A 12,100-nucleotide genomic window follows, 5' to 3' on the forward strand; every position below is an offset into this window, starting at 1 on the left:
CGGACTCTGCTCTCGCGATATAAACTTTCCCGGTTACCTGAGGAAACGAGAGTTTGATTCAAAGTGTACCCATTTGAATGAACGAAAACAGCCCAAACTCATCCTAATAACAAAAGGTAGAGTAATGCCAACCAGTTACCTTTAATTCTGTGGACTTTAGCGATTAAAAATACGTTTCTTTGTCTATGTTATGGAATACTGGCGGTGTTTATGGAGTTATTTACCCGTTGTCCGTTAGCTGTGGAACTGTATGCTGCGTGTAGTCAGCTAGCAACAGCAACAAACCATCTTGTTTCTGTCACAGTTTAGCTATGGTTTTATTTAAACGCTTTCCTTTGGTTTATGTGTGGAATTGTGAGAAAAATAAAGTGAATTTAAATAAGAAGATAGCCTATTTTCGCTGTGTTCTCTAGTTTCGTCCTCCTCCGCGGTGGGAGGTTTAGAAACCAGATTACGCCGCAATACCCTAGTTACTGTAGTTATTAATATTGTAAAATGCGTAATCCTTAAAATCTTTCTGCCGTCGTGTTAAATATCTGTTATTTATGACAAAAGAAGCTAATACCAAGTTACCACAGTTTTTCAGTACTAACACTGAAAGTAACTGTAATGTTTTTGTAGGACTTAACGTTAAATTACTAATATTTGTTATAATTTTTGTAAAGAATACATTAATTCAAGAAGCTTGTTTGAGCGTGATGGGTGGCTTGTGTGTATAATAATTTAAGTAAATAATTTTTTTCTGCTAAAGCTTGGGCCATTGTAAAAGGTTTTTGTATATTATGTGGCAAGTATTTCTGTGTTAGAAAACCAAAACATATTTTATATTTTTCATTAACATAACATCTTATATTGTCATATGCGTAACAGTTATTTTTTTTTAGTATATTACAAAGTAATATTCATATACATGCAGACACAAAGCTGCATGTGTATAAATAGAAATAACGATCAGTAATATGTGAATTGCTTAGTGCCTGTTTCAAACATCTAAATTTGGGGAGTTTGACTGTCCTTTCTGATTTATTCTTTAGGTTATTTTTATCTTTTTTGGGAGGATCTTGGCTGCATGAAGCAAACCAGAAATGGCATCACCACAAACGCTTCAGCCTGTCCTGAAGATGAAGGTCGACGAGCTCTTCCTCTTTTGGTTGAGTGAGCCGAGTACTCAGGCAATGCTAAAAGACTACCTCAACAAAATCAAGAATGGAGAAGAAATAGAGCTAAACCATGCTGATTTCAAGGGCACAAGCACTTTGGTATTAACAGAAAACAACAACAACATTGCCTCAAAGATTAATGCGACAGAGAGAATGACTGCGGCCCTTGGTACCCCGTGCAGCCCTCCTTCAGCCACCCTGCCATCTGCGAGTGGCAGCAATAACAGAGCGGGAGTGAATGCGAGGGCCCTGCGACGCTCTGTCAGCACTAAGAAGGTAAAGCATCCATGCTCAGCACTCTCTTTGCAATGCAGTATGACCCCAGTTCTGTCACCATGCAGACTTCTATATTCAGGCCTGATTATCAGAGTTTGATGCTTGATTTTCTCCTGTGCTTCTAAGTTTAAAAAATGTGGGAGGGCAATCAAAATTGATCATTTTTTTCCTTAATAAAGGTATACAAGAAGACTTTTACAAGCAAAATTAAGAACAAAGAGTACAATTTTGAAATACTTCTGCCTCAAACTGTTTTTAATAATTATGTAAAAATGTATTCAATAATTACATTATTATGTTTCTCATATATGTAGAGCATGTAATGGATGTAACCACAGTTTGACTTTGAACGTGCAGCCTTTTAAAGTTTATTAATCACATTAGGCTGTGTTGTGATTCCTGTTTTTCCGTCCCCACATTTAAGACGACTTCTTAAAATGAGTAGACGTTTGTCATTTAAAACACTTAAGACTTTTTACAATCTTAAATTTAATAAGTGATCATTCTCTAATTTTTAAGGACCAGCAGGTTTTTTTAATTCATACACATGCTCCTAAATTCATTTTACATTTTGCACACAATCTATTTTGAGTTGCAAATGCATGTGAAAAGCTGTCGAACCCTGATTAGTCTAAAGAAATGCGTGTTATGTTAATTTTCATATAAGGCAATCTCAAATCCATTAATCCCTCATATCACACTAAAACATAAACCAATCTTTTTTTATTTTTCCACTTGTTAATATTTCATGTGGTAAAAAGCATTTGCCAAATGTACTTCTACATGTTAATATAAAAACCGCTCATTTTAAAGTGGTTTTCTAGCACAGTTTGATAGGAAATTTCAATGAATGTTCTCATCAGTGATGGTCCTACACATTTTTAATGTGTTTTGCCAGTAAGAGAGGATTAAACTACTTTTTCCCAGTTTAGCCACAAGAGGATGCTGAATGGCTTTTGCAGCTCCTGGTCAGTGCATGTAGGGCTCCTGCTCTGGTCAGATGAGCTCTGTGAACCCTGCGTGTCTTTTGTGTAAAGAAATCCTGTTCATGTGTGGCCAGAGGTGGGCGAATCTCTATGCTGTCAATCCCTGGAATGGTAATGACTCTGTCATCATGAGCTGTCCAGCGATGCTGGTGGACTTTGCTGCTGAGGTTTCAGAGCCTATAAATTGGATTATGCAGGGATATCTGTAATTAAAGCAGTGTCTCCATGATACTTCCTGCTGTCAGTATCAGATCAATGTGTCATTAAATTCACACATATCTTATTGGCCCAATAGGAGGAAGCTGATATCAAGAAGGCTTATTCGTAAGTAACATTGATGCACCCGTGGAAATTAAAAAGATTATGAGATAAAATTAGCTTTTGATGTGACATGCATAAAGTCCCTGTAATTTGGACACAACAGAGGACATTTTCTCTGTCTTTGAAAAGTCTTATTTGAGTCACACATGAAATTTGTTCAAAGCTTGAGAAAAGATAAAAAAGCAAAATATGAGAAGCAGAAACTGCGAACTTAGATATTCTTTAAGGATGACAAATAAAGTTGCATTTTGAGGAAAGACATCTGTTTGCAGTGAATGTAAATCATGAGTAGGGACATTATCTGACCAGTGTGATACTTTGTGAAATGCTAAGCAGATGTGTCTAGGCTTTGATTTCTATGTCCAGTTATTCGCAAATGCTTTGGTGATCCTACGTGCTGATGGAACAACTGTTGGGTATTTTATGTTTTTTGGCATGGTACAATCAACATGTGCCCACAACTTGTCACAATGTATTACAGAGATTTTGATCCCATATGTTATGCTATTTTAAGAGGCTAAAGGAATTCCAGAATACAAATACATTCTCCAAAGTATTAGTTAAAAATTCAATTAACGTCATGCTGATGCTCATCGGAACAACTGTTCCAACTCTGACACAGGACACCGGTAAAGATAGCCTTGGTTCCACTGTGCAGGAATTAACTACTGGGAATTTGGCTTACACTTCATAGGCAGTTTACATATTTGTCCATGGTGTAATACAGTATGCATAAATTCAGTCAGATGCTGTTAATGGTCAGAATAATTGGGTGTCCGTCATCCCTGACTCCCGGTTGCAAGGTTAGAGGTCATTAAGGTATGTTGCTTGGAAAAATATAAGCTAATTGAAGAAATAACTTATGTATGTTATGTACATTTAATGTCTAAGGTGGAGAGCTTGCCTACATGGTGTGACACTTTTTTTTCATGAATTTAATTTTTCCTGCTTTTCTTTCATTTCTAAGTTTTAATATTCAACATTTAATATACATAAAAAATGTGAACACTAAAGAGTCAGTTTGGTAAAAGTAAAAACACAAAATGCTTTCTGCATGTGTGTTAGTTCTAATCAAGTTGTATATTAGAAATCAAGAGCATTTTGTGCTCTCTGAAGCACATTTCTGCCTCGTTTTGGCTGTTCCCCCCTTCATTATGTTCAAATGATATGCAGTTACAAGGGGATTTTGACTTATAGCTTTTTGAAAGTTTGGTTTGACTTTTGATAGGAGTTTATAACTCTTACAGGCTCCTGTCGGAACAGTTATCACATAGTGTTTATATTTTTCTCCCCTCCAGCACTTGAATTGTAGCATGTTTGTTAGTGTTCCTCACTTTTGCCTTGCTGGTCATCCTCTCCTCAACCACTTGGCCTTACTGACTGGACACAGAGCTTTGTTTGGAAATTGGCACTGTCTGCACGGACAGCTGCCACCTCTTGTTCAGGCAGATCTTTTTCTCGTTCTGTTAGTACCAGCTTACTCTGACAGTGGAGAGTTGTTTTACGTATAGCACAAACACAGAGTCAAATAGAGGGGAAAGTGCTGGTAGGAGAAAACTTTCCAATAGACTCAGATGACAAACAAAAATATTGACATGTTCACCAGCAAGTGTACTTTGGCCCTTTTGTTGTTTTTCCATGTTTATTAATGGACTGATGAGCAAGGACTTCAAAAGCAGTTAGTGAGAAAATTGGGCTTATCAAATGTGTGCAGTATCCTGCCATTGAACAATAACAGGAACTGTTTCTACAGGAATGAGTGGAAGAATGTGGACTTGATGATCTGACATCTAAAAATACTTATTTAAGCCAGGCAGGGCTTTATTTTTGCACCTCTTTGTTTGTTAGATGCTCTGGCTCCAAGCCTTCAGTGCATATTCATTCACTTTTATGGCAGATCACTTGTCACTAAAGTCTGCTTTTATTAATCCAATTAGTTTTCAAAGCAGTAATGGGCATAAGAAAGGGATTTTCAGATGCACAACACCCAGCCTCAGAGGTTGAGTTTCTTTGGATCAACACAGTTATAGAGAATTGATGTAATTGCAGTCAGTCTGGGAGCGGATGTTTGTTAAAGGACTGAAGATACATTTGTTTCTTGGGGTTGCCTAAACAGAGCATGTTGGGTCTTTTAATAGTCCTCAACTGCTTCAGCCATCATTCTTTGAATTCAATACTTCTACGCTGTGCTACTAACTAAGACTTGTCATCTATAATAAGCCACGGAATGGCTGGAAGCTGTAGCCTTGGAAAGCAAAATAAACAAAACATGGGCAGTAATACATGTGTAGGTTTTTTTTTTTTTTTTTTCACCTTTCAAGGAGGGCCAATACAGGCTTTGTGCAGTTTTACTATAAAGAAATTGTTGACCATGGGCATATAGATGGTTAAAAGATTCATGAATATATTCAACCATTTTTAAATATTGTTTTGCATTAAACATCAATTTAGAGCTTATGTACAACAAGTTATGACATGAGAATGCTAACATGTAAACTGGTGTCTTCCCCTTGGTGTTCAGTTCTGTGTGGGCAAATTCGTTAATAGAAATTAAACTACATTAAAACTCAGTAATAGTGTTTTTCCTAGAAACAACTATCTTTGTCGGTAGCATACATGTTAGGGATATGTATCTCCATAACTGAGCCCGATGCGATACGCATCTCAATGCATAGCCAACAATATGATACATTAAAAATACATGTGAAGCAGCTATTGATGCAATGCGATTCACCCCATTACGATGCAGTGCAATCCGATTTCGATTCAATGCAATGGGAAAAAAATATGATGCTATGCAATTCAATATGGTACAAATGGATTGCTCTTATTTCTTTGGTTCAGACAGACAGCCATGTTAATCTACATTCTATGTGATTCAGGACACGCCTTGGTCTCTCTACTGTTGTGATACGTCTTATTCACGTAGCAGTAGAGACATCTTACCATCCCTAATACATGGTGATCCAAATGCCTTAGGTGGGCTAATTACTGATGTTGGTTTATTAGGGCTGGGACGATAAATCGATGCAGAATTGATTCATGGATCGATTCTGTGATTTTTCCGAATGCATCGCAATTCCTCTGGAATCGATTCTTCTGAGCCTAGATTTTAACAGATGGCGCTCTACACTGAGAAAAATGATTTTGTGGTGAAGTAAATACTACATAAAAACAAATGTAATTTCTACATTAAATTTAGTTCAGGCAATAATTAAAAAATGAAAGTGAATTCTATATTATTACTCACTTTAAGCTTGTAGAAATTAAAGTTTGAACTTATAAGTGTATTTTACTTAGAATTGTTCGTTTACAAGGATTCTTTTAAGTTATGATCCCATTATTCCCATCATGCACTGGGGCATGAATAATTAAAAAGGTAAAACTTTTCACTGTTTGAGTTGTATTTACACTATTTAATGGTTGCTTTTGTTGTTAGGATTAGTAACTTACTGTTTTGTGACATGTGGAGTTCATTTTCGACTCAAAAATGACCCATTCATACTCAAACACTATCCACTGATTGTTACTGTCATTGTGTATGGTGTACCAGGTATTGAGGTCTCTGTTAGTTTGGGTAATAATTATATTGAGCAGACATATTATTTTAAAAGAATAACAAGCTGTCTACTTGCTTACTGGCATGTTTGTAAGTGAACCACATGCTTTATAGTGCTACATTAAGTGAATTTTATAAACCGTGACTGAGTGAAATGTAGCAATGCAGTAAGCAGACCAATAGTTGAGGATCTAAAATAAGTTAATGTTATTTTGGTTCATCTCAATTAATTATATTTTTAATATAAATGAGTTTAATTGTTAACACAACTTGAAATTACTTATATCATGTTGCATGTTTTAAGTAAAGAATGTTGAGTGAACTCGAATATTTAAGTTCATATAACAAAGATTATCTTGTTTATTTTAAGTAAAATTGTTCCAAGTTGGGTTTACTTAAAAAGTGTGATGCAAAAATGGGGCATATATTTTTTTAAAGTAAATCTTACACATCAGTTTTACCAGTGTACTCTGGTTTTTATTTGCATACTCAAATACTCATGAAGAAGAGCGCTTGTGCGTTCGGCCGAGTCATGTAATTTCTCAGCTCAGAACGCTTTTATGACACGAGATTAATGTAAACACAGCCCACTGTGAACACCCTTGTAATTCGCTTCAACCTTTTCGAATTTTAGGAATGATTATTTTAGGTTCAAGTGTGTGTAAGGATTTGGAGACAAGCAGAGTACGGCTGTTTCTAAAGCATGCAGTGCCATCTGCTGTTAAAATCTAAGCTCAGAATCGATTCCAGAGGAATCGCGATGCATTCGGAAAATCTCAGAATCGATCCATGAATCGATTCCGCATCGATTTATCGTCCCAGCCCTATGGTTTAATAATAATAATTATAACATTTCTTACATTATTACTTATCTAAACATATGGTGCTTTTTGAATTTGGCTCAATAAGTAGCCTGACACTGCATTACACGTTATAAAGTGAATATTGTATTGAGATGTTTTAATTCCCCTATATAGTGACAAGGGATGGGACAAAAAAATCTATTTTTTTTATTTATTTTTTTTATACCAGAATCGATATTAATTAATATTAAATACATTGGTTTATTTTAGCTTATATACGAGGCGGAGGAAAGTAACCTCTTTTATTTCAGCAGAGGGCGATGTGTTGTATCGGTGAGTATTTCAGTGTTTCTCAACTGGTGGGTCGCGTAGTGTGCTTTTCTGATGCGAGACTTTTATTTTAAAAGACGTGCATGAAAGCTGTTGACACTTCTGTCAGATGCAGTTTAAGTAAAGAGTGCCTGAGAAAAACGCGCTGTCCTGATTCTGTATCTGCGGTCGGATGAGATGTTGACAGGCTTAATGTCAGTGTCATTATACTATCGTTATTTCTGTAACTTGTTACGAAAGAGCAGTTTCCACATTTCATTAACAGTTCATGTTAGTATTGTATATTCACCATGGTAACCGTTGTTTCCATAACCCAAAAATGTTATTTTCACTTTGTGTCAGTTTGTGTATGTTTAAATGACTGTGGTGGCTCAAACCAACTTAATTGTATTAACAAAAACTAGTTTGGAATAGAGGGTGAAACGGGAGTGCATTTTCAAACCTCTCCCGTCCCACTCCCACAAAAAAAAAATCTCGTCCCGTCCCAATCCCACGAAAAAAACTGAGGAAAAATCCGGTCCCGTCCCACTCCCGGAAGAATTACTCCCATTCCCTCCCACTCCCGTTTTTTTTTTTTTTTTTTTTTGTTATTATATCGAACTGAAAGTCAATTTATGCACAGTGTAGGCTACATTGCACACATTAAATTTTATGTAAATCATCCATGCTAACACACGTTTTCTATTTGAATTTTGTTTTTTCATTTGAAAGTAGACATTTCACTCTCTATAGATATATTTTTTCAAAGACGGAGTTTCGAAGTTTCTCGGTCAGAGATCTAACGCACACCCTGTTTGCTTTAAAGCGCAACGTTTCGTTGTTATTCTACGGAGCCCTTTAAAGGACATTGTGGTGGGAAAAATTCGGGGTGGGAGGAAAAAATTATTTTAAAATGTTTTGCGTTCTCTCGAGAAACTTTGCTTTCTCTCGCAAAGATTTGCGTTCCCTCGCAAAACTTTTGTGTTCAGACAAACTCTTCCTGTTTACTTTACAGCTTGCAGTGGTTACAGCTCGTATGTTCACAATGGAGCAGTTCATAGAGTTTTATTTTGAACTTGGACTCAAAGTAATACAGTCAGTGCTTATTTCGAGGCACGGTTTTGGGACATAATAAAACGCTTAATGTGGCTTAATGTTTTAAAACAGTGACATTGGAGGACTAAATTCGATAATAAATCCTGATAAAAATGATTAGGCTAACATTAATAACCTTATTAATAATATTACTATTAATAAAGCAGAATATGAACGCAACACCCTGCACGTTAAGCCTTTTCCTCCCCATAGAAAACGCTTAAGGTAGGCTATAATGAAAGGTTCATGCAGCTCATATGTGCACAATGGAGTGGTTCATAAAGTTTTTATTTTGAACTTTGACTCAAGTATAAAGAAATACAGTCAGACAGTGGTTAGTTCAAGGCACGGTTTTGGGACATTCTAAAACGCTTTAAAGTGGCTTAATGTATTAAAACAGTGACATTAGGACCAAATTCGATAATAAATACTAATAAAATTGTTAGGCTTTATTAATAGTAATATTATTAATAAGGTTATTAATATAAGGAGAATAGCCCAGAATATGAATGCAACAGATTTGGTATTTTTAAATCACCGTTTTCATTATAGCCTACCTTAAGCGTTTTATGAGGGAGAAAAAGCTTAGGCTACGTGCAGGGCGTTGCGTTCGTATTCTGGGCTATTCTGCCTAGTAATATTATTAATAAGGTTATTAATATTAGCCTAATAATTTTATCAACTTTTGTTATTAATGAATTTGGTCCTCCAAGTCACGGTTTTAAAACATTAAGCCATATTAAAGTTTTATTATGTCCCAAAACCGTGCCTTGAACTAAGCACTGACTTATTAATTTATTTGAGTCCCAAGTTTAAAATAAAACTCTATGAACCGGTCCATTGTGAACATACGAGCTGTAACCACTGCAAGCTGTAAAGTAAACAAGAAGAATTTGTCCGAACTCAAATGGTTTTGCGAGAGAACGCAAATATCTTTGCGAGAGAATGCAAAACATTTGAAAAATATTTTTTCCTCCCACCCTGAATTTTTTTCCACTCTCCCCGAATTTTTCCCACCACAATGTCCTTTAAAGGGCTCCGTATTATTCTGAGTGTACACAAATAAACGAGTCTTTACAGATTCGAAAGATGTATTAGGCTACTTTTATCTGTATGACCAAAAATTACGGAGATTTTAAGAGCAAGTGAGCGCACCGGCGCCTGTCCTGCAGCGAGCGCGCTATTCGGCTTCCACTCTCCACACAAACACTTCAGTAGTGCACGTTTCTCTAGTTTAACATCATATTGAGCGGCCATGTAAAAGTTGTTGCTACTACATACATCTTTCAGATGAAAAGCCATATTTGAGGTCGATGAATGATTGTGTGTATTACCACATAGACCAGCCGTTAACGATCTGTCCGTCACGGACTGCGTCATTCACTTAACCAGCCACACCAAAGCAAACAGGAGGAGAGCGAGACAGGACAACTAGAATTGAGTTCAGAATTCAAATATACAGTTTATAGTTTATTTATATAAAATATATATTTGTGTATAAAGTTGGGTATCATTACCATTCCCGGTCCCGCCCACTCCCGATGAAATTTTTTCCTGTCCCGTCCCAATCACGTGATTCGTAGCGATTTTGTTTCCCATCCCGCGGGATTCCCGAAAAAATGTCAGCCTCTAGTTTGGAACTGCTATTTAATAGCCTTACTTTATTGGCTGTTTATTCAGTATTAATCATATTCTTAACAGTCTTAACTTAATTTTTGTGAAATAAATTTGCTTTTGTTTTGTTACAAATCCCATTCAAAAAGAGACCTTAGGAATGCTAAGGGGTTAATTGTATTATATTATTAATTATATTATATATTTTATTTAATGCAATCTGGTATTTAAAAGTATGGCTTTCAAGTTAAGTTTGATGTTAAAGAGAGCTTTCACAGACTTTATTTTATTAATGGAACTAGTTTGATGAGCACTTTATTTCAAAAGCCACTTTATTTCAAAGTATTTTTCTATTGGACGTTTTGTGGCTGTTTGTTTGTTTACTGAAATAAAACAGGAAAAATGACTGCTAAGATGCTGTTGTTTTTTTGTTTTTGTTTTTTTTAATTGTGACAGTCTGTATATTAAGTGCAGTGTTTCCCATACATTGATTTATTTGTGGCAGCCCGCCGCAATATCTAAACTGGCCGCCACAAATAGATTTTTTCAAAAAGCTTTGACTTCGTTGAATAAATGAGCACTGCACGTTTCAAAATCAAAACACGGTGCAGGTGTTTTTATATCACTGTATTTCTGAAGGAAACCTACTGTCTTCAGAAAATTTTGGATGTCATTTTTATTTCATCTTGCATGTAATGTCTGATAAAGCAGCGTTTGTAAGCGGAGCGCTGCTTTGTGTACAGTGTTACCATGGAAACCGCTATTTCTTCACGCTCTAAAAACGGCTCCTGCTGGCAGAGAATGAATTTGCATAGATGCCGCCACAAATAGAGTCGAAGTCTGTGGGAAACACTGAAGTGTATCATTCAACTTTTTCCCATGGTCTAGAGTTTAAAAAAAAATAGTAAAAATCGCAACACAGCAATGTCGAATCGCAATATTTGTAGAATCGAAATTTTAAAAATCGCAATGCATATCGTATCGGCACCCAAGTATCGTGATAGTATCAAATCGGGAGGTAGGTCTATCGTCCCATCCCTAATAGTGACTTCGATTCAGAAAAGGCCCATGTTTAGTGGTCTGAGCTGGTCACATCTGTCACCCTGTGCAGATGATTGGTTGACATTGCATGTTTCAAATGCAAAGTTCATTCAGCTCTAATCATATCAAATATAAAAAAAAACAACTGGAGGGAAACCTAAATGATGATTCAATTTTGGAGGGATCTGCTTTTTAGTAGCTGATTAATCTTTAGTTTGCTTTTGTAAATTTGAAGTATGCTAATCTATCATAATGTTGCATGCAGTTAATCTGTGTTGTTCTTAGTAGCTGCTGTATCTCCTGGATACAGAATCACAGGGTTCCAAGTGAGCAAGTTTGTGTCTTTACATAACCTCCATGAGAGCAGTGGAATGCACACTGAAAAGGGCAGATCCACACCCCTCTGACTGCCCCCCTCCCACTGCTCTCACTCAAACACCCTCGTCCTATCTCCCCAGTGACTTTTCAGGACTGGATTGCATGACCTCTGCCAACCACTATTGGATGTATGGAGCAACAGGCAGGGCTGTGATTCAGGCTACTGCACGGCTGAAGCGAGCAGCTGCTGTTCACCATTAAGAGAGCTGGTGTTCTGATAAAGACAGGCAGAGGAGTGTTCTGTGGTGGGACAGTCACTGAGCGAGATTATCCTGACCCCGGAGTGCATACTGTCTGCCACACTGGCTCCATTAGCATCAGACAGCAGTATGAGAATGAAGGAGATCTCTTTACGGCAGGACCCTGACCTGAGGAAGGAGCTGGCACTGCTGGCACGTGGTTGCGACTTTGTGCTACCCTCTCGCTTTAAGAAGAGGCTCAAAGCCTTCCAGCAAGGACAGGCAGGTTGTCTTATATGTTCTGTGTGAAGCCATCAAACTGATCTTGTTTGCTTAATGCTGTTGCTATCAGTCTCAGTGGGGAAGTGATGTGATGTTA

General features: G+C 36.8%; 1 protein-coding gene across 3 annotated transcripts in view; it reads left to right on the plus strand.

Moving 5' to 3' along the window:
* Positions 1 to 12,100, plus strand: part of ppp2r3b (protein phosphatase 2, regulatory subunit B'', beta) — a 21,610-nt gene continuing 9,510 nt past the window's right edge. For 2 of the 3 annotated variants that reach the window (XM_058786938.1, XM_058786939.1), the window contains exons 1-2: positions 1 to 116; positions 1,035 to 1,436. In XM_058786938.1, the coding sequence (XP_058642921.1) occupies positions 1,086 to 1,436 (351 nt within the window). In that variant the 5' untranslated portion in view covers positions 1 to 116; positions 1,035 to 1,085. Of the gene's footprint in view, positions 117 to 1,034; positions 1,437 to 11,653; positions 12,004 to 12,100 lie in introns of those variants that run through there. The other variant, XM_058786940.1, reaches the window with a different exon arrangement.

Source organism: Onychostoma macrolepis, chromosome 09, assembly GCF_012432095.1.
Source record: "Onychostoma macrolepis isolate SWU-2019 chromosome 09, ASM1243209v1, whole genome shotgun sequence".
Lineage (NCBI taxonomy): Eukaryota > Metazoa > Chordata > Actinopteri > Cypriniformes > Cyprinidae > Onychostoma > Onychostoma macrolepis.